General features: G+C 38.7%; 1 protein-coding gene across 1 annotated transcript; it reads left to right on the forward strand.

Annotated features, from left to right (window-relative positions):
• The first annotated feature begins 2,638 nt into the window (after positions 1 to 2,638).
• On the forward strand, positions 2,639 to 22,406 carry SPI1 (Spi-1 proto-oncogene). The gene is made up of 5 exons (XM_041396449.1): positions 2,639 to 2,998; positions 9,424 to 9,517; positions 16,774 to 16,961; positions 20,734 to 20,881; positions 21,565 to 22,406. The coding sequence occupies exons 1-5, from the start codon at positions 2,954 to 2,956 to the stop codon at positions 21,879 to 21,881; spliced, it is 792 nt and encodes a 263-aa protein (XP_041252383.1). The 5' UTR covers positions 2,639 to 2,953; the 3' UTR covers positions 21,882 to 22,406.
• Positions 22,407 to 23,839: the final 1,433 nt, after the last annotated feature.

Here is a 23,839-nt window from a genome sequence, read left to right on the forward strand (position 1 = left end):
GGGGAATTCCTTGCTTAGAGGTGTCTTTCTGTTGCAAAAAAACTCAGTAGCAAAATCTGTGTGAACACCTTTTTCTGATTAAAGGACTAGAGAATGAGTGAGGTTGTCTGTGGTTTTAGTAGGTGGGAAAATTACCTTCCGAGCACCAAACGAGGTTTGAGGTGACGAGACCTTTCTGTGATGTGGCTCCTAGATGAAACACTTTTGCTTTGGTAGTTTGTGGTTAGAAATAGCTTAAAGAACAAATGGCTAGAGGTAGGACAAGAAATGCTTCAAAAAACTGCACACAGTGAGGTGATGCTCAGAGGGATAAGATTCATATGTATGTTTAATGTTATCAGAAATAATCTTTCAAAAACTTAATCCTTCAACTCATCAGTTTTTTCTCTACTTCTAAAAATTCCATTATGGATAAGGAACCCCACCCTAATTCAAAAGTATTTTAAAGGCCAAAATGCACGCTGTGATTAGCAGATCACATCACATACCTCGGAAATCAGTTCTCTACTACACAACTGTTTTGTTACTTCATCTATTTTCTGCATGTAAGTCATCTAATAAGGCAATGGCAAGGATCTGGGGCAAAAGTATCACCTCTAGTAGGCCTTGCTTTAGGGGTGAGAAGATTCTGTTCTTACAAACAGAGGATAAAATCCCAGTTATATGCAATTGTGAAAAACCAGTCTGTGTTGAACTTTAGCAAGGTTGTTACTAGTGATGTTCCTATACAAGTGTGATAAACAAGTGGTTTATTTCACTTTGGGCATTTCCATTTATGGAGATACCCTCTTTCCTGGGAAGATTATTCAATTGCTGGACTTCCTGCTCATCCTGAAACCTTATGTCATATAATTTAGTTTTGATTCAGTATACAGATAATCAATTTCATTCTTTGTATAGATTGCCTTGGTGCAATTACAATTACTGTATGTTTGAACCTGGTCGATAATGTTGGCAATCCAGCATTCCCTGAGTGCAGTAAGGCTGGTGCAAAATATCTGTCCTTATTAGGCAATTTCCTGTGCTAAAAGTCAGTAATGTCCTCCAGCCTATGGAATATAGTTTCATTCCACTTTAGTAGAAGCCTCTCTGTATAAAACACATGTTTAATATTTGCAGAAGCTGCTTAAGCTATCTTTCAGTGTGCAGTGAATCAGATAGCATATCTTCCTTGCTCTGAATAGCCTTGTTAATAGACACACAATTTCCACAATTGCTTTTATCATCTATTATTCAATTACCCACTGTAAGATTTGTGTGTTCACTCCCTTCTCTGCTGTTTGCACTGAATTTTATCATCAGGGTGCTGCTTTGCTTCTCTCCTTTTCCCCCAGGTGGTTTGATCCCTTCCAGGCTGGTATCCAGGGGGAGACTTGAGAACCATCTCAGAAACAGAAGTGGACTGTTAAGCAGCTTGCTTATTCCCAGACTGAAGTCAAGAGTTCATAGTATGAATTAAGGAAGAATTAAATGCTTATGCATCAACTAATGCTGACGAAATCCAGTCTGAGGCTTCAAGAGTTAATATCCCATCATGTTCTTGATTATATCCCATTGCTAATATGGTTTGCTTGTGGAGTTCCTGAGGGTGGGGAATGAGAGGAACTTGTGAGTGGCCTCTGGTTTTACCAGTGTACAAGGGAGGAAGTCTGGAGTGGCTGAAATTCCCCCTTGCACACAGATCCAGGTGAGTGGTAAGCAGGCTGCTTTCAAAAGCAGAACCTGTGGCACATGGGCATAGACTGAAAGGGAACAAACGAGACAAAGAAACTTCACTTTTCCAAGACATTAGTAACTAACTGCAAAGCAAGAAGGCATTTTGCAGAATGAGAGCCCTCTCCCCTTGTAGCCAGGCCGCATCCCCTACATCCTGCCCCATGCCCCACTCATCTCTGCCCCTGCCAGAACCTGCTTATCAAGGGCATTTGTTCAGTGCAGCCAAATGCCATCAGAACAGTGGGATAAAGAGAGAGGAGAAAATCAAGTGAGCAGAGCTAACACAACATCTCTACAAGGTATTTCTGCACCTGACTCTTTGAGCAAGAGTCTATAAATCTTGTTCTCTATTCACTGTTAAAGGCACCCAGGACCTGAGGGAAGTCATCATGAGGGACAAATAATACTTTCTCCTTTTCCCAACTCACTTTCTCCTTGCAGGAATTATGAAACAAAAGAGTTCACAAGAAACAAATAAGAAAAAGGACAAAGAATCTTTCACTGAATTTACTCTCATGCAAAATCTCACAGGCATAACTTCAGTGTTTTGTAAAAACCTAAGGCTGTGTATTTGAAACTGCTTACTCTTTCTTTCCTACCTGCTAAGTATTGCCACATCATTTCAATACTGGACTATTATTAATGCAAGTCTACGCTACTGCTCTGGCCCCACAGAAGTTGTCAGGACTATGTGCCTATGATCTCTCATTAAACCTGAGAGCAGCACCATGGTGCTGGTTCAGGGCAGTGGGAAGCGCACAGCCTTCCCCCGAGTGCTGCTTGTTGATGCAGGCTCTGGGCTGCTGATTGTACAGCAGAGCACCTGTCCATGGCTGGGGCAGACTTCCTGCTGCAGCGCCACAGCTCCCTGAAATGAGATTTATGCAAACTGGCTCGAGTGTGATGTCACAGCGCACTGATAGACCCAAGGCCTATCTGCCTTCTACAGACATTTGATAAAATCAGGAACTTCGCATACAGCTCGGGAAGAAGTTCACCTCAGAACCTATTAGGGCAAACTATGAAAACTTGCTAGGGTCCTCCTGTCCTGAGATCCACCACTGCTGAGGGACTTCACGGAGTCCAAGGATCTCACTTTTTAATTTTTTAAATTTTTTTCTTTTTTCTTTATTTTTCCTCTTTTTCCCCTCAATTTTTTAAATATGATTTTTTGCAAGTCAGTTATTCTGGATGTTTGAAAACTGAAATAAGAAAAATTCACTCAGAAGTTGGCTGAATGTTGCAAGCTTGCAAGATGGAAGGATTTCCCCTTATTCCCCCTGTGAGTATATGGAATTATTTGTAATATGGATTATTGGGTTCAGTAGCAAAAGGCAAAGTAAACCAGGTTTTGTTATTTGAGAATATCTCTGTTTTGGTCTGTATTTGTAATGCCAGGAAGTTTGGCTTAGGTCAGTATATAAAACTAGTGACAACACTGCAATGAAAGGGAAATTAACATTTCCTCCCCAAACTTGTATCTGATTTTGATCTCCATTTGTTTTCACAGATTAAATGTACGGTATTTTTGTACAGGGCGTTTATAGCAAGTCAGTAAATCTCTCTTCTTCAGTGCCACCTACGTGATATAAAAGCCGCCTTTCTTCAGACTGTAATTCTTAATCCTCTGAGGTCTCTGACAGAGTTCATGTATTTAACTGCCTACTAATCTGTGAGAGAAGAGTTGTTGAATGTTGATTTACATATTGCAGATTATAGGACTCTGTCCAGTGATGGCATTTCAGTTTTTAACTTAATCTTTTCTTGAATTCTCTCGAATTCACTGACTGTGAAAAAGCAATTGGCGAATAGGGAAAAAACCTATGGTCCTTATTTGCGTCTTTCAATGTTTTCTCTAAGGTATAAATTTTTCTGTGTGCTTATGTGGCAGGTCTATCCTTTCCTTAACTCTGAAGCATTGTCACACTGCTGTAATTTATCGTACAGTGAGTTAAAAAAAACCAATTATTTATAAAAAAAATAATGTCACTAACTAACTTGTTGTTCAGAAACCTGGCTTAATGGGAAATCTCTAAGCAGAATGGGTACCGGAGGCCTTAATTAGATTTCATTAAGTTTGTAGAAGCTGAAGAGGTGTCAGATAAGGTGGTTCATTTGGCTTTTTATGTGGTAGATGGCTTGCAGTAATTGCTATACATGTGTCAGAGAACAGAAAGAGGCAATGCAGATCAAAGGGGTTTTTAACAAAAACTTTTATCAAGTTTTGGTTTTGTCTTGTCCCATGTAATGAAGACTAAAGACATTTATTATCTTCCATCCAAAAATGTTTCCCTTTGAATTCCTGTCATGTTTGGAATTCATGATGACTGATCTTATTTCTGGGGGAAACCCTTTATTTTCTCAGTTTATCATCAGTGCTCCTGAAATCACCTATCTACCCAAAGGCTGAGGAGACTCTAAAAATAATTTTTCTTTTTCTTAAATATACAGAATTTCCCAATGGGCATCCTGTAAGTGCAACAGAATTAAAATCTGAATAGAAACAAGCTTAAAAAAAATGTATCTAGAGATTTCTCACTATGTTACTTGTTGGGCTTTAAAAAAAAAAAAAAATTGAAAAGAAACACAAACCTTGTCCTTAGCTAGCTACCCCAGAAAACTGCATCTCCATTGGGAGAAAAACTCCAATTGTTAATTTTCTGTCCATTCATTAACTGATAGCCAAGTTTTCTGCCTTTTTTCCCAGCGCTGAATTCCAGGACATATGTTGAATAAATTGAGTGAAAATGTAACACAATTTGGCCCACATTCTAATTTGTGTTGCAGTTAATAATCTGTCTGAACTTGTGTTCAGATGAGTGATACAACTGGCAGTGAAAACCCTATTGCATCTTACTAAAGCCCTTGATGGAGCAATTTGATTTTTTTGTTTTGTGATTAAACTGTCACAAAATTAATAATTTTGTGCTTTGTACTTTCAAAATTTCTTTAAGTGCACTTTGAGCACTGCCAGCTGGAGTCCTACAAGTCTGTCTCCTGGGACTTTTTCAGTGGGGAGACACGAGCCTGTTTCTAGGCAGGGGTTGCAGCAGCACTTCCCTCCTCCACCCTTCCCTGTTCAGTTGAGGGTGGGTCAGTAACTGCCTTCTCTTGCCTGGGCTAGGAAATTATTATCCTTCAGTAGGAAAACACTGTTTAAATTGTTGGGGAGTACTGCATCTTCCTCTGAAGATTAGAAACTTTGTAGGGATATATTCTGCAGACTGGGTCTGTCTTCCAGTGCTTGATAGAACTCAGTTGTGTTATGGGTCAAAACATGATTCAGTCAAACACCTTTGCCTGAAAAGGGTTCCAGTTTTATATGAATCCTTAAGTAGCCACCTGTAGAAATCACAGCTTTGAATGAAGTATTATTGCATGAGAGCAAACATGCCCCACAGAAGTACTCTGTTCCACATAACTGCACTGTCAACACGGTCCAGTGAGGCTGGCCCAGTGAGTAATCATGCTAATATTTTTACTCATCTTTTCTAAAATAGTTATACTGTAATTTTTTTCCAAGGAAATAAAGTTAATCTTGGCCTTAAAGTTTGTCTCAGCAGCACATCACTGGAAATTGTCTGAAGTATTTTTGAATCACATGCCAGTGAATAGTTATATCAAGATAACAAACAGATCAGCATTTAGTGATTTTACAATTCCCTGGAATCATCTGACAAAGTCTTGGGGAATAACAAGATTTTCAGACGCTATTCAGCCGAGTCCAGTGTGTCTCTCTTAACCAGTGCCAACTGAGCTTTCTCTGACTGGTTTTGTGGCTTTTCCCTCAAGTTTCAGGACAAAGATGGAAGACTGAGGCCACTCCTCATTTATCACAGTCTGTGACAGAAAGCATTGTTTGTTGACCTCTTACTTGAGGTTAGAATACTGTCTTAGATAGTGCACTGCACCTCATGGCATGCATGGAAGGAGATACCAACTTCAGACCACAACTATGGGATCCTAACAAAGCTTTCAGTCATTCTTTCACATGGAAACAACCATAGAACAAATGGCCATTGACATCAGTTAAATATTAAACATAAGCTGTTCTTTGCTTTTTGTCAGGAGTAACAAAACAGTTCAGTGTCATGGAAGAGCTGTCAGTAAGATGATGAAATGGGTGTGGGTGGGGATGTTCCAGAGAAGGACAGGACAAGTGGGTAAAGATTGACACAAGAGGCAACAGCAGTACATGGTGAAACCTCTTCTCTCTAATTAGAGAAAACATATCTAAATAAACTTTTCTTTAAAAAAACCCAAAACAACAAACCACCTCCCAAAAAAACAGAAAGCAATTAAAAACATGTTATTGAAAATAGCCTCTCTAATAAATAGAGGGAAATATGCCACTTTCCCATAGGATAATCAGAGAGAATACATGCTATTCTGTGTCCTTTAACCACCATGTGATTAGGTTTATGATAAGTAGACTTTTAAATATTTAACATACATCTTGCCATGTTAGTTACTGTGCCCTTGAAGATCAGACACCAAGATAGAAAGCAGTGGTATTACAAGTCCTTTGTGAGGATGGATTGGTCCAGTTGCATGAGTTAACAACGATATACACACATATTTTATCAAAAGGATCACTGGACAGGATTCAAATCCAAGGACAAAAATTCCAAGAATCCATAATAAAGAAATTTTAAGCCCCAGACTTTCAAATGAGAGTTTATAGTACCCCAATGCTCTATGTAAAATAGTTTTTAGATATTGGGTATCTGCAACTCACTCCGTAGTCAGTCAGATCTGTAAATATTAAGGGAATCATTGTATAAAGAGTCTATTTAACACACCTCCCTTTAGCTCTGGTCACTGAATACACATCTGAACTGTAAAAGTAGCTTTTGAATGGTATAATACTTTATTCTCATTTGTCAGACTGTGAGATGCTATTGCCTGTTAATGTACATTGGTCTGAAGTGGGGGAGTTTGGAAACTGAGAGAAGACAACAAAGGAAAGCACAATTAGGAAAAGCCAAACGTTCTTTTCCTTGCCTAAAATATGTATTTTCAATCTTCTTTTGGACTTCTGTATACTTCTGTAAAGATATGAGTGATAGATGCCTTGTTGTATCAGTGGAAATTTTAGCAAATTAAGCCTAGATTGACAGGATACTGATTTCTTTCTAAATTAGTTTACTTTGGGATAGTTATCAGCGTTTAAAACTTCAATGCATTTAAGTATTAACTTCTTAATAATTCCTATCAATTTCTACTATTTCAGTTGAGAAGAAACAGAGATTTTTCTTTCAAACAATGTACATTTATACGACTTTTTCACCTCTGTTTTTCCCAACTAGTATGATATGCATTTTCCATTTAGTTGTTGACATTTCCCCTTTCACAGAACATCAATGCTTTCCTTTGAATTATAGTATTTTATAATATTAATTATAAATTTAGTTTAAAATTTATAATATAATTAAAATTCTGAATATGAAGGCATAAGTTTATATTTTAACAGGAAGCATATATTTAGGGGAAGGAAATAAAGGAGTAGGATGAACTAATTTGAAGAGACAATGAAAAGGAGAAATTCCATTCAGAACTTTATCCTAAAGAAAGCAAAATATGGTCTTATTACTTTTTCTTATCAGAGATCAGACTACACCAAAGGTGGAAGGAATGAAGATGAGTAAATACATATAACCAGAGAGAACAGCAAGAAAATACAGAGAAAAAGCAGAAACATTGAGGAAATACATGCTGTACTGACTTTTTGACCACCTCCCTGAAAACTGGAAAACATGTTATACTTCCCATTGTAACTCTGTGTGAATAAAGGGCATTTCTGTTGTAATCACATAGATTTGGAAAGGGAGACTGTACCTACAGTACAGCTTTGGAGACCAGAGAAGAATCCTGTCACTGGTATTCCTGCTGTGGATGCAATTAAATGATGACTTGTCCCTTCTTAGTCTTTCCCTTAGAAAGCCTTTACTGTGGGTTATCATCTTCTCAAGATTTCCCCAAAGCAATTATCCACCACCACCAATTCTATCTGGAACTTGTAGCCACGTGATGGATTTTCTCCTGAGACTTTAAATGTTCCATGGATCTGATTCCCAGTTAGTGTGTGTGCTGGAAGCCACAAAGTTGTAGACAGCCTTACCAGTGCCTTTTAATGATACACTAATAGAACACATGGCTGCTGCTAAGGATTTACCAGTTCCAAAGTAATTTCTGAAAGTGCTTTGTTGGGGTATTTTTGGTATGTGTTCTAACATCTTAATCTTCAGAAAGGGACAATCTTTAAATCCCTAAATTCCAGCAGAATGAACTGAAGGAATTAACCAGAAGAATTAAAGAAACCAGAAAAAAAAAGTCCTTTCCTTTTGCTAACTGCTTATCTACCACCTCCATCTGGATTTTAGTGGCAGCTGCTACCTTGGGTTCCATTTCTCAAGCAGTCTAGAGGAGTAAGGAAAAGAGAAGCTGTCCTGTATTTCTGTCATGCTGTTACCACAGCATAAACTTAAAAAATGCAGATGTTCCAAAAACGTGACACATTCATGAAGGGAAAGGATTTGGGACATACAGATAGGCATATGAAATATAAACACAAGAAATACGCCCATCACATAATTATAATGTTATTCTAAATATTTGTCCTTCAAAGTTAGTTATGATGGAGTCTTTAATAGAAGTAAAATGTTTCTATTAACACCTAGAAATACTTGGAGTAATTTCCTTTCCAAAAAAAGGCAAGAAGGCGGTTGAGTTCTTTGCTGTTGACAGCACAAGAATTTGTTTGGATTGGAAGGAAACACTGTAACAAACTTAACAGGACTAAGGTTTAACAAAACCCCATGACAGAGACTGTCTAACTCTCATTCTGGAAATAAACATGAAGAAACATTAAATGGAGCAACAAAATTGTGCACAACTAATAATAAACAGCCTTTATTGTGACAACATAAGATCTTACTCGGTGTTGAAATTGGAATACTAGGCCTGAGGAGGAAGAGAGGTGGGCAAGGTACCCTGTGTCACCTGTTTTGAGAAGATAGAGAATTCTACAGCTGAGCATCCAACAGGTCACAACTCACTATTTGCCCCACATTTGGACTTTTTCAGTCTTCACTGTGTGTATCTTAAAGCCCTGTGCAGTTGATTTGAGGCAGCAAACATTTAGAGGTCACTTTGGGCAGTAACTGAGGAAGAAAATGTGTTTATGCTCTCTGTCAGTGTTCACTACCCTCTGACAGACTGCCACCATTTAGTCAGACCTTGTAGAAACAATATGTTTAGGCAAGACAAGTTTCTGCTTTCTTTTTTGTGTGCAGGAATAATAATAATAATCATCATTATTATCATCAATAGAAGAAAATGTCTGCAACTACCAAAGAAAATATTTCACCTTTACTTGTGCTCAATATCTACAACAGCTCTAAAGCAGTATCCTCAGAAGGCTGGAGTGTGGGATACACGGGATGTCTGTATTACAACTGGACAAGTTCTGCTACACAGGCTGGGTCTCTTTTCTACTGGGATTACTCTTTTTTTTTTTTTTCTCCCAAAACCAGTGTTTGGTGTCACACATTTTACTTCTGCTGGTTTAGTAATAACTTAAAGACTCCCTTTCCTTTCCCTAAGCAGTATAAACTGGGTTGGCATCAGCCCTTCACTAACTATATGAATAATTTGGAAAGGATTTGTGTAAACTTACTGTTCTAAAAATTCCTCTTCTTTTTACAGCCCTCTGAAGATATGGTACCCTATGAGTCAGACCTCTACCGACAGCCCCATGACTATTACCAGTATCTCAACAGTGATGGAGAGAGTCATGGTGGTAAGTCAAAAAATATCTCCCTGAAGCATAAAGTCTCATGGATTACCACAGGAAATGGATTTAGGACATACAAGAAAATAACACATTTATTGCTGTGATCTGCAATGTATAGGAACATATTTTTGAATCAGGAACAAAAATTATTTTATTAATAACATAATATTATTATATTATTTGTTCCAACCCAGCAACTGCAACATGGTTTCTCTGAAAGAACATTTTAAAAAGCACTCTGAGATGCAAGGAGTTCCCAGGAAAGTGGGATCTCGTGACCTCTATCCTTCATTATCTTCACTGTGTTTTTATTTTCCTCTGCAGATCAAAAGCATTCAGCTTGCTTCTCAACTTTTTAAGAACCTGGATTTGCAACACTGTATTCCTCTTCTTGTATTCCCAAGTCCAACTACCATTTTACTTAGGTCCTAGATAATCCATTTGTGCTTAGGTTTTTTTTGGTATTTAGCTTTTTTCAACTCCTTATATTTTTCTCTTTCTTTTGATCTCTATTGCATGCTGCCACACCTAACTTTAACTTTCACTCTTCCTCCAGTACACCCAAGTACTTCCTGTCTCTAAATCTATGTAAAACTTCCTTGTAGCTGTTTGTGCATAAACATAACTCAAGCTAAAAATGCTGTACGATTATTTATTATTTCAATTTATATATGTGATTTCAAAGTTTTGGTGTCTATATTTTAGTGTTGTCTGAGCACTGGACTCTAAATCAATGCAGAGGAAAGAGTCTTGCTTTGTGAATTTTGTCTCCTGTGCAATACAATGGTCCAGCAACAGCACCCTGGAAATACCAGAGTCAATATTGACTCAGGAAGGAAAAGCACCGTTCTACTCCATCAGTGGTGGCAGTCCCTGCAGGTCCTGGAGTTTCCCTGAAAGAACCCCCCTGATATAGCAACTAAAGCCATCGCTGTTATAATTTAAAACACAAACTAATCATAGCACAGTACTGTTTTGTGGCAACAAAAGAGCAGTGAGTTACTGAGTAAGATCGTTCTGAGCATTTAGCTGAAAGAGATTCCTACCTAAATTTGTTCTCTACACTTCATTCAGGAAACACCTATGATATTCTTAACACCTGAAGACAAAGAATTAATTCAGTTTTTATAAGTTATCTCATGGCATCTGTCGTGTCTCATTAATCAAACCCAGCAAATTCCACATGGAAATTCAGGGTTTTTACATTATACCCCGTATCTGTTTGCACACTCATAAAACAGGATAACATTGATTATCTCAAAAGGTAATTGTGACAATTAAACAATAAATATAAAAGATGCCATGTAGGAAAAAAAGCGCTGGGAAATAACTTTTCTGTCATTAAGTCTAGGCTACCTCAAGCAAACCTTCCCTTTATCTTTCACCATTTTATCAGCCCATCTGGTTTACTGTCCATTTTTCTTCTGAAAGGTTGCTTCTAAGCTACATTTCTCAGATCACTAGCATGATTTTACTCATCATGATGAACACAACAAAACCTGGATAGTGACCTATATGAGTTATAGCCTAAGCAGTACCTAAACATGCACTTTAAACAGAAATTTGTCTGTTCCTAAAGTTGTTCTGCACTTGTCCTAAAGACCCCAAAAACATTTTAACTCCTGCAGTAAGTACTTAAGGAAGATGCACCTAAACCCAGCCTGCACATTTCAATCAAATTTTAATTTATGAACGCACCTGTAATATACTTGGTTGTGTATATATATCTGTGCCCTGTGTTGTCCTGAATCACTCACAGTCCAAAACAGCAATGAACAACCAAAAAATACAGATGGAGACTGAAACCCACAAATTATTGTAGTTTCATTCTTTCTGATAAGCATTGAAAAACCCAACTTTGGCTTTCATTTTGTTTGCATGACAGAAGTATAGAATCCTGAGGACAGCCATGCAGAAAAGCAGGATAAGGATGCCAAAAAGTGCATTTAGAAATATGTACTAAGTGTTCAGAACAAAGTGATAAAGGCACAATGATTGAAAAATTGAGGGGGAAAGGAATAAAAAGATGCTGCAGTAACAGCAGTGAAAGAGACAAGAACCTGATTAGATAGGAGGATAAAAAGAAAAAATGAGAACAGAATTGTGAGAGAGAAGTTCACCTTGTGGTATAGTGAGACCACTGACAATACATAAAAATAATTTTGCAGGTCCACTCACTACCCCTATGTACCTCAATACTACCAGTTAATGCAAATAGATGCCACTAGACAGTATAATACTTTTGATTTTGCTGGCAAGGGACTGTTAAAGAAATAAGACTGTTTCCTGAGGTGTCAGACTACCTCTCTCTCACTGCTAGAAAAATTATTTTGTGAAAGGGAGATGGCAATGTCTTAATCTGCAGATTTGTGCTACATGCATTACTGTCTCTTTTCCTCAAATATAGTACTGAAGGAAACCCTTACACCTTATTTATTATCCCTTACTTACTTATTTACACAAATAGGTAGTAAAGTTCATAAAAAAAAATGTAGATCTGTTCCACTAGTGAATAATATTTAGAAAATAATTTCCTATAAGTGAACACTGAAATTAACAAGCAAAACCACAACATGATATGTTCATCACCACAAGCATTGTGTGCGATTATTTTCTGTACTGCAGTGCAACTCTGTTTTAAATACTGTAATAAACACAGAGGCACAGTCATGCTGGACAGAAGCTGCTTTGAGTGGTCATGTATTAGTCCATCACCCTACCCTGAGCTTGTAAGTGTAACAGCATATTTTGTAACACTAATGCAATCTTTGTAATTACAAAATTCCACTGCAGCTTTGTTTCTATGTTATCACCAAACATTACAGGTTTGGTAAAAATCATTTTTTGTAGGAAGCTGAGTGCTGACCTTTGTTCACTTTGTTGCTGGCCTCATGGAACTTACTAGATTTCATGATTTGGGATTTTATTTTTGTCCCACATCCTGGAGTAACATGACCATTTATGAATCTCAGCTTTGATTTTGTTAGCCCACATAGAAGTGGAGGAAATTCCTAACATGTGAACCTTAGTCTTAAATGCTATAGGAAAAAGAGAAAGAATTCCAAACTTCATTAAAAAATGCCCTCCCTTCAAAGCTATTCTCATTATTTGATGCCTGACCCATAGGCTTTTGAACATTAGGCATAATTAAATTAATTTGTAAAGTGAGAGCTAATGAGATTCTACCATTGTTTTGGATAAGACTGATGTTCTGCCCAGGACCACAGCACTCTTCTCAAGGGTGATTCTGTAGTGTCTGAGCAAGACATTGAGTTTCCAGCGTCCTTCAATATTTTTCCCATTTCCTCTCGGCTTTTTTCCTTGACTTGCTTCTTCAGACGTGAAAAACACACTGGGAACTTGTAAGCTGTGCAGTGTGGGGCTGTGAAAGAAACCCTCTCCTAGTCCAGCATGTGCTGGCAAAGGCGCCCAGCCCAGCAGAAGCGGCAGAGGCGCGGGGCCAGGCTGGCAGCACAGCCCGGCAGCACAGCCCGGCAGCACAGCCGGGCAGCAGCTCTCAGCTCCACAGCTGCCTTGGCACCTGCTGCTCCCTTTGGCACTGCCCTATGCACATTTAACCTGTTGCTCCACATTTATTACACATACCTGCCTAGAGCCTGTTTCGTATTCTGACCGCTGGTTCCACCATTATTCATCTATTAAAACAGGAGCAAAGCAATTTACAGCGATGAGAAGGTGCATGAAAACATTCAGTCAGGTTTTCGCACCTGTGGAGTGAGCATCTACCTCCATGGTGAATATTAACACAATGCATTTAGGTCAGCTACCACTTCCCAACAGGCTAACATCCTCTCTGTCATGGGAGGGAGTTCAGAATTCATTATTGTCCTTCCTCTAACCTTTCACTACATACAAGACCAAAACAAACATAATCTCCATGTTTCTGTAAGAGAGAATTTTTTTCACATCCTCTTTCACTTCACATGAAATTTCTCATAATGACTCCATTCTGTAGGTATAGCTTGGCTTTTAATGACATTTTCCTTTACCCAAAGAACATGCACTTTCCATTTCTAGAATTTTTATCTCCTATATTTTTCTTCCTTCCACCTTCATGTTTTAGAGAAAAGAACAAAATTGGTATGTGTAACTGACATAACACTACAAAGAGCATAGAAGTAAAGAGTTTCTGGTAATTCAAATATCTGCAGATATTTAAGTTTTTCTCTTTTTATTTTCATATGCAATAACTTAGCCAAGATGGTTAACTGCAGAAGCACTTGTGGAGACAGATTTGTAATTCGTCTTCTAACATTCCTAAACCAATATTGTTTTTCCTGAGGATTACTGGGAAATTATAGATATTTTGGAAAAAATAAGGACTTTGCTCCCTATCACAACTTGAACAATTGGACATAAGTTTGTGCTGAAGTAATTTCTGACGTAGATTTTTTTTGGTAGTGCAATACTATTATGTCATTACTTTAAATCCTATATGTTGTGTTAATAGTATTATTTTATTACTTTATTTTTACAACAGCATCTAATTCCATCAAAAAGGAATTTAGTAATTAGTATGATAATTGCTAATTAGTTATAAACATGAATATGCATAAATAGTGTTCCATGGGCTAGTTAATCTGCCAAGGGAAAAGCTATAACAGTTCTGGAGCAAGAGTAACCTTTTCATAGGCTCCAAAAAACTAAGAGGTATCTTGAAGGATAAAAACCTAACTGCTGATAAAAAATATTTTAAAGTAATCAGAAGTAGACTGCCTAGAGGGTGCACAGATACTCATGGGTATGCAGGTTGGAAATGCTCTTTCTTCTCTCTTGGCCACCGTATTTGCTGCTAGTAAGACATTCCACAGCTGAAGACCTGCCACTGACAGCCTCAGAGACTTTTTCCTGGGCTTTCTCATCCTCCCAATTACGCATTGATCTCATTTGCTGTTGTGGATTATCAGTGACCAGGGATCTTTGGGAATATACATTGCTCTCTGACAGAGCACTTTCTGCACAGCAAACAGAGCCAGATCACTCTTAGGAACAAGAGTTTCGATTACTCCTGGGATGTATTCTCAACAATTTAATAAGCAGGGCTGCCCATGGTATATGGGATCTCAAGGGTTGGTTCTGCTTAGAGAAATCTGCACTAATTTAACCCAGAGGACACATGAGTTAGTGTGATTCAGTCTTCCAACTAAAGGGAAAGGTTTCACACTGAAAGTGCTCAAAGCTTCCTACCAGGACACAGCCTTAGGTAAATTATGGATTTCAATTCACCCACTCTGCTGTTTCCTGGGTTGAAGTAGATGTGGATATAAAAATACCTGAGTCCTTTGCATCCATAAACCCCACTTTTTTACACTAGAAACTGAAATTTTTGTCTTGAACTGCAACATGAAGTGCTACTGTGCATTGTAATTATCTTAGGGCTATAAAATCCGTACATAATCCATAGAAAGTGCCATACAACAAAGTGAAGAAATGACAAAGTAATGCAGCAGCTCCCTGTATGCTTTTAAAAGCACATTTCCACCCCTTTCACATGCAGTGATGAGGCTTATTCATGAATCAGAAAAGCAGAAAGGACAAAAATTAAGTGTTGGTGTCATAAATGATTTCATAGAGTCTCCAAATAAATTTCTGTACAAAGGCAGATGAAAGAGCTTATAGCTTCTCAGGTATAAATGTGCTTGGTATAAACATATCACTGAGTTCACTCTAAAAGAAGCCACATTCAAAGTCATTCCCCTGGATTTCAAATCCTCAGTGTGATTACACTTAACTGTTTGAAGCACAAATGGGGAAGGATGAGGAGATAGGAGATTAGATTAAAAAAATTGATATTTAAGAAAAATATTCATAGCACATTAATATCCAGATGTCATGCACAACAGCATATATTGCAGAACAAGACAATTGTTCCTCTATAAATTTAACTACATTTAGAGGAGCATGTCCAAGCTGTCTGTTGTGTTATTGGAAGGATGTCAACAGCTGGGAGGGAGCTTGGAGGAGTGTACAAGTGTGAATAGGGGGCTGAATATGCTGATTTACACTGAAAGACTCAGAGCTGATGCTGGCTTAAGGGATAATTAGAAGTGGATTGTAAGAGTTGACAGCAACCTGAAAACATGTAAAGGAGAGAACAGAAATTTTTAAAAATAATTTAATAAGGGAACAGAATGTGGAATAATAAGATATAAATTAGAATTGCTACACAGAATATCATAAAGAAATTTCAGCCGTGTATAAAGTGATACACAAAAAGATGAACCCTGGAAGATTAGTTCCAGGCTCAGACAGAGCAGAGGCTGTAGTGTTGACACTGATTTTAAAAACAGGTTGCACATAAATATGTGCAAAATTATGTGTGCAGCTATTGTATATAGAAATAGAATTAGCAATACTTCACATTTCTTGTAGAAAATTTTAAATTTTGAGCAGCAAATACAACATTCTAAAAAGCTGGAGGCTTATGTTGAATAAAAAAGCCAGAAATATAAAACAGAGAATGATATGGAATTTAATTTCAAAGATAAATGAATAAGGAAACATTATAGTGGTTATTTAAGTACTTCTTTATTTTTTTTAAAAAATCCAAATTATCACAAAAATTTCAAATGTACTGAAGAGATAAAAAAAGTAGAGAAAGAGTCTGCATTAGAATTGAGCCTTCCTGTATACAGTGTACACAAGATTTCCACGTGTTTATCCTTTCATTCTCTAGTAATCGTACTTAAAAACATGTGATATAGCAAAACAGCAGGAAGAATATAGAAAAGTGCCCTTTCTGCAGCATTCCTGAAATTTTGCTAGCATAGTAAAATAAAGACTAAAGATAGCTGCAGAATAGTCTTTACATTTTTTCCACCTCCCCATTTCCATGCCATGAGGAAGAGTGTGATAAGAATATGACAGAGTGTAAATCAGTAGAATTTGTTGACTCAAGAATGACAATGTTTTGAAACTTGTTATGGTCTCTTCTTGAGAAAAGTGCCAGCACTAAAATCTGCATCTTGTGTTAAATGATCACTTAAATCCAGCTCACTATCTGAGAGTATTTTCCTACTCAAAATGGCCTAAATAATACTTCCCAGTCACAGGAATTTATGAGATTCGGAGAAGAGACTTTACAGGGACTGTAGGGATTGTCAGCAGAGACAAACAGGCCAACAGGAGTGGTTTGGAGAGGGCAGAAAGGGCTGTGACAGGAGGAAGAATCAATGAAAGCCAGGCAAATGCCATGTTTTTCCATCTTGCAGCGACGGACAATCTGTTTTTACTTTCTTTAGATCATTATTGGGAATATCATCCACACCACATGCACAGTGAGTTTGAGACCTTTGGAGACAACCATTTCACAGAGCTGCAGAGTGTGCAGCCTCCCCAGCTGCAGCAGCTCTACAGGCACATGGAGATCGAGCAAATGCACGTCTTGGATTCCGCAATCCCAACCACACACATCGGACTCAACCATCAGGTATGGTTACCAACCCTGCTCAGAACTTCAGATGGAAATTAATGGTAAAGAAAATAATACACTGGGAATGCATACTATCAAGTGAAAGACACTTCTGAAATGAGTTACTCAGTTTCTAAGGGCATATAAAGCTCCTCATTCTCAGGACAAATTGTATTTTAAACATTCTTTTTACCTGGATAATGAGAAATCATGTTCCCCACACTGTCTAAAAAGAGAACTGCATTTTGTGGAGGTGTTTGGAATTTCAATTTTTGTTTCATTTGGAAAAAAAAAACCAACTGATTTGCAATTCTGCAGATGATCTGGAGCTGAGAAACTTTGTATCATCATAGCAAGGGTACCTATGACTATTAAGAAGTAATTCTGAGCTTTGAAGTAGTAGTAAAGCTATAAATATTTCAAAGTAACCCTGACAGTTTTATATGGCTTGTATGAGAAATGTTAACAAAGTCACTGACAATTCTACCACAGGCTGAGGAGCCCCTACTTGTGCTTCTATCTGGGAGTAAATAAGTGACAAGCCAAAGCACACTGTCTTGTCTTTGCTCAGATTTTACATTAAGCCAGGCATTTCCCTGTAAAAAAAAGATATTCCACTATGCAGTAGTCACCAAAGCACCACTGAATTCTCATTGAAGCTGAAATTATAAGGTGTTCCATCATACTGCAAAGACACTAAGCACAGCAGATGTGGAAATCACTCTTGACCCTACAAGAATCTGCCCGAAGTCATTACTGGGAGCAGCAAGAAAGCTGGAGGACCTTGTGCTAAAGAGTTTCCCAATGTACATGAAATGTCCTAAATACAAGACAGAGTAGAACTGAAGTTGGAGAAAAGAGTGTTTGCTGAATACAGTGCTGCATATGACAGTATCCTTGCTGAAACTTTGTGAGAAAAACCGCATGCATGGGCTTAGCATTTTGGGTTTCTCTGCTCAAAGCAAACTGAAATTGTATGTTAATACCATATTAATCAAAAAGAAAGAAGAGAAAAAATAGAATGAGTAAGTTAACACTGACAACAGGAAACTGCAAGCCATCAAAAAAATCAGGAATAGAATATAAGATGTAGGTACAAACAAAGAATTAGGAACAGAAAGTTACAAATATAAAAAATGCATCATGGAACAGCAGTCTGTGGGAAGATCAAGTTGTTTCAGTTGCTCATTGCAACTGCTAATACCTAATGACCAACCATTACCTCTGGCCAAGGGCAAAGGATGAAAACAAGCCCCTTTAGGGATGTCTTTGGAAGCACAACCAAAAAGCAAGAGAGGGCACTTCTGCTTATCCACGTTCATTCTACGCAGCTATGGTCTTTCATTTCAGGGTGAAAGGCATGGAGTTAATTTTGTTACAACTTTTGAAAAAGAGCACTGTGATCTTCCTGCCCCACACCCTACCAAGCTGCAGATGTTAGTATGTAGAATTCACCACTACCCGTCTTTTCCTCACCAGCAGGGGATCTTTGGCTTTTTACTTTACTTTACTTTTATTCCTAGAATAGCTCATGCAAATAGTACTTGGCACGCTCTGAAGTTCAGCTTCTGATGTGTCTCAGTCACAGTCCAGGCAAAGAAACAAGCAGGAAGCAAGTCTTAATCCTCCTCTAAATTTGCTAGTTTTTAACTAGCATGCTTGTCCTGCAATATCAGAGTTGCTGGTTGCAGTAAAGGAAGAACGTGCAAAGATATTTCTTTAATTTTCTGTTGATATCACATTGCTTTGTGAAATTAAATTTGAGGTTTAACCTGTTCATGAGCAAGATTTGTTTGAAAACTTTTGTTAGCCTTACAACAGGGGCCTCAGAGATACTTAAAAAAAAAAAAAAAAAAAAATTCTGAAAAGAGAAGGTTGAAAAGCTCTGAGAAGAACTCTAGAATGAGGAAAATCACACATGGGTGCCACAGACCCTGGGAAAACATTAGAATATGGAAAGTAGCTAGTAGTTCCTTAAGTTTTCTCTCTCCAGAACTGTATTAGTAACCTGGCTCTTTATAGCACACGGGCCAGTCCTCTGTGACTCTGCCCCAAAACTGTGTGACACTGTATTGATTGTCCTTGCTGAGATTCAGGTGCAGAGGAAGTATAGGCAAAGATACAGCAGTCAGGGACAGTGGGGACAGCATGGGGAAAGCTCACTCAGCTCCCCAGGCTGGCCTCTGCAAGACACCATGTCCCCTCCCACTGTCTCCTCCAGCCCAGAGAAGCAGTTCCTCACTCCCACTCAACCTCCCAAAGCACTCCAGGTTTCCACAGCCCTTTGCCCCGCAGGGGCACCAATCTCAGTTCCCCTGGCCTGTAGGACACTGTCCCACCTTCTCATTCCCCTTCCCCCATGGCACAGCCTCTCCCTTCCTTCCTAGCCCTGAGGCTGCAGCTTTCTTAACTGTAAAAAGCCGAGGGTGGCTGTGGTGAGGGCTGAAGTTTCGCTCCTGGGGATCGACAGGAAGCTTACACGCACTCTTGCCCAATCCTGCCCTTCCTGCCAGATCGGCTGCAGCCAATCTGCCAACTCATTAACTGCCAGCTGTTGTGCCCCAAACCAGCCCTTGGCACACACCTGGTTGGGACATTTCAAGGGGGTGCAAAAGTCACCCAAAAAGCCCCACTAGGCCAAACCCAGCGCAGGGTGAGTGACTCATGAACACCCACTGCCCACTTCAGCGTCTCAGGTCCCCTGGGGAGAGGATCAGGCTCAAAACATCCCTTCCTGGTGAAGGAGAAGAGCAGTACAAAAGGACCTTCCTTTCAAGGACTATCTGTGCCATTTCATGAAAGCTGCATAAGATATGCTGCTGGGTTTGGGGAATGTTGGTTGGGTTTTTTTAATGTAGGGACTGGGTTCTTACTCCCTGCCCCTCAGATTGACCTGTTTCACATTATTAAATAAGAAGATGCAATCGTTTGTGCCAACTGGTCATGTTTCCTAGCAAACCAGACCACAAGTGAGAATTTACAGAGCTGAGGTATATTCCACACTGCTTCTGGCAACACCTCTATATAAGGGCAAGAGAGTTTAACACAAAAACTGGCTTGCTAGCTTTGCAGATGAGAAATTCCCCCCTAATGGGGAATTTTCAGATAGCCTTTGGGAAAAGAGAATATGGGCTGATATGATATATCCTTATCTTAGTGTTAAGGCTACTCCTCTCCTCATGGGGGAAGTTTAAGAGACAAAGCTGACGGACCAGTACAATCCCATCTCCAAATTTGGATGCAGTCCCATAGGGTTTCGGTGCCGTCAGGAGGCACTGTGCCTGAGAAGGGAAGAGGACAACAGAGCCAAAGCCAGCCATGATAAGACAGAACTGTTCATCTCGTTCAAATTCAGCTCCAGATGGTCTGTGTTAGGAAAAAAATTGTTCTGAAAAGCAGTTTCACTCTGGGGATAGACAACCGGGATCAGAAACTCATTAGGAAGAAAGGAAGTTTTGGGGAGATATGGGGAAGAGGAGCAATGTTACTTGCATAGGATATAAGATGTGAGAAAGTTCTGGCATTCACAACGTTATTCATCCTTCCCTCTGGTAAAGGTGCATCATACATGTGTAAATGTTGACTGTTATCTGAAAGTGTTTCTTAATAGGATGGCATTTATTATAAATGTCAACAACTAAGTCACTCAGTATTACACTAAACATTTTCCCATACCTGTAACTTTCTCCCCTCTTTTCTCCGTGCCTCTCTTCATTACATTTCCTTTTTTAATCTTGATGCCCTACTCTGTATCACTGCTTTCTCCCTCTACTACTCTGTTCCCCAAAAGGTGTCCTATTTGCCCCGGATGTACTTCTCTCCACCTCAGCCCAGCTCTGACGAGGAGGACATAGAGAGGCAGAGCCCCCCCTTGGAGGTTTCAGATGGGGAGAATGATGGTGTGGACCCTGGGCCTGGAATTATGCATGGAGAAACAGGTCAGTGAAAACAGAAGGATTTTGTCAAGCTATGAACTGAGCAGGTATTATAATACCATGAGGATAATGAATAAAACTGTAGACCTGCTGTGCTAGTATTTTATGCCACTGCCAAAGCTTTTCTTTCCCTGACTCATTGCACTCTCCTGTCCTCTGAATCTCACAACTGTAACAATCTTAAACCTCCTTTCTTAACGTACTCCCCTGCATCCTTCGGCTTTGTCTATTCAGGCTTCCTGAATGGAAATGGCTTTTGCCATTTCTACTCCAATTTCTAATAACAGCCAGGAAAACCAAGACAAGAAGGTCAAGAAAGAACCAATTAAAAAAAAATATTTAGCTCTCTTTGCTCAATATCTGAGAGTCACATTCCATATAACCTGCCAAAATTAGGTTCAAGTTAGTTTTGAGATAGCAAAGTTTTTCAATTAGCTTCAAATTAGCAAATTAATTTCAGAAGTTTAGCCATAGGAATTACTTATTCTTGCTTTTTCTTCTTGGTATATCAACCCACATTTTGTCCTCACACTGTTATATTGTCTACTGTTATAAGTGCTGCAAACTGAAGAAGTTATGTCTCCCAAGCTAGCTGGAATACTAGGTACTTAGATACTTTCTGCTGTTTCGCCAGGAACTACACACAAATACTAATACTCCACTGGCCTTCTTTGATTCTCACACAGGCAGCAAGAAAAAGATACGTCTGTATCAGTTCCTTCTGGACCTTCTTCGCAGTGGGGACATGAAGGACAGCATTTGGTGGGTGGACAAGGAGAAAGGTACCTTCCAGTTCTCCTCCAAACACAAAGAGGCATTGGCCCATCGCTGGGGCATCCAGAAAGGCAACCGCAAGAAAATGACCTACCAGAAGATGGCACGGGCTTTGAGAAACTATGGCAAGACAGGGGAGGTCAAGAAAGTTAAGAAGAAGCTGACCTACCAGTTTAGTGGAGAGGTGATGGGAAGGGGGGCCACGGATAGGAAGCATTATCCTCACTGAGGCCATGGGACCCTAAGCAAGAAAAGCATTGAGAGCTCCTGGCTGGATACCAGCGGAGGAGATGGACGCATCTTTCTCTTTGCTTCTTGTGCCCCCTTCTCTGCCTTTAAACAGCCTTTATCATCAGATGTTTCTGGTACGAATTCCCTTCTTCAGCATCTGAGAATCCTAATCATGACAGAATTCTTTGCTTCCATCCTCCAAGTTGGACAGAGTTGGGAAATTTAAACAATGTACAAATATATTGTTGTCAGGAAAGATTTTTTTTTTCTTTCTTTTTTCTTTTTTTTTTTTTTTTATTTGATTGTATTGTAACTAAAGAATACAGCCAATGAAGTTTTGCCTCCAGAGGTGGTGCTGTGTCACTCACAGTGACACCACGTTAGCTTCCAGCTTTTATACTAGCATTAATACAGGCTCTGCCGCAGCTCTCGGAGCTAGAGAGGTTTGCAGATCTTGGGAATGAGACTTGTTCTTTTAAATAGTAATAACATGTACATATTTAATAAAATTAGATATAATGAAGTTTTGATGTTTGCATAATAAATGATTAGTTCACAACCAAATGTCCCACATTCAGTTATGCAGATGCAGCTCCTCTGCAGTGTCTGAACAAAAGGTGCACTGGGTAGTAGGGCCTCATCCATCTGTAGCTACTTTTAAATTCACCTGGAAACACCATCAGTGGTGTCAAACTCAGTAACAAATGTTACGAGGTGAAGTTCATTACTGTGAAAGAGACTACAGTACTGAAGGACATTTAAAAATGCATATATGTAAATATTTCTCACTGGTTTTTCCTGTGCAAAAACCCTGCCAGCTGAACATTTTCTGGTCACGTATATTGAGAATTGCATTTATATCCCCATTCCATTTAGAATGTATCAATTAACCATGCTTTTCTATGGTTTTACGTATTTTCCTACTCCTATTCTTTTGTCTTCCTTTCCCCCACAGTGACACCTTGATTCTTGCTCCTGAATCTTTCTTGGAAATAAGTTGTGCTTAATCATGTTTTTGTGGAATTCCAGTACAAAAGAGTTTCAAGATTTTAACTGTGGATTTTAAGCCCTACTGTAAAACAATTAATAGTAACTAATAACAACTGCACTGTAAAGATAACACTCAAAATGCAAAATAAATGATAATTCAATACCTGAAACATCATGGTAAATTTACCCAGCACATGTAAGCACAGAAATTAAATCTAAATTCAAGCAACAGCAAGAAAATTGGCATTTTAAGTTTTAACATTATTTAACATATCTGAACTGTTTCAATCACTCAAAAATCAGGACTTTCCCAAAATAGATGAGGTGAAATGAGGCAGATCGAGAATGAAGAGAAGGTTTTTTTTTAGCAATACTGAAATGCAGTACAACATGCCAAATATCACTAAATAACCTGAAATTTTTCAGAGCTTGCTCCTCACTGAAATCAGAAATAGTTGAAAGTGATGAGCTTCTTACAGACCTGAATTCTCAAAATTAAATCTAAACACAGTCAGTGTTATCTGCACTAACGATCTCACTGCAGAAGTGAAAATTTGCTGGCATCATGGCCTACAGTATCTCTTTGGAGCCAAACAAGAAAGAAGCTCTTGGTTAAAAAACATCTCAAAGTACTACTTCCCAATTACTATTCCCGGTTCATGACTTGATAAATACATCAGTCATTGCCAAAAATTAGCAGAGAGTTATCCTTCATGCTTCTAAAAATATTGTAATCCAACTTTTAGTTACTAGGCTTTGAGGATCATGTTAATTTGAGCATCACTTTTCATTCACTTAGGGTTAGGATGAGTCATATTAAGAAGACATTTTGGTTCTAAAATTGTACTGGAAGGATTTACTTCCTATAGGAAATACTGTAATACTCACTAAATTGCACTCAGATAACTCCATCTGCATCCATACTGAAGGTTCAGGATGGAAGCTCTTGAAGGCAGCTCTGAGACG

Source organism: Onychostruthus taczanowskii, unplaced genomic scaffold (assembly GCF_017590055.1).
Source record: "Onychostruthus taczanowskii isolate IOZ18803 unplaced genomic scaffold, ASM1759005v1 scaffold1, whole genome shotgun sequence".
In the NCBI taxonomy this organism is placed as follows: Eukaryota; Metazoa; Chordata; class Aves; order Passeriformes; family Passeridae; genus Onychostruthus; species Onychostruthus taczanowskii.

Bases quoted from the DNA above. Each gene is read 5' to 3' on its own strand.
- SPI1 (XM_041396449.1), top strand. From the start codon at position 2,954: ATGTTGCAAGCTTGCAAGATGGAAGGATTTCCCCTTATTCCCCCT. The intron at 9,518-16,773 runs GTAAGTCAAAAA...TACTTTCTTTAG, and splicing joins TGATGGAGAGAGTCATGGTG to ATCATTATTGGGAATATCAT. The intron at 16,962-20,733 runs GTATGGTTACCA...GTTCCCCAAAAG, and splicing joins ACATCGGACTCAACCATCAG to GTGTCCTATTTGCCCCGGAT.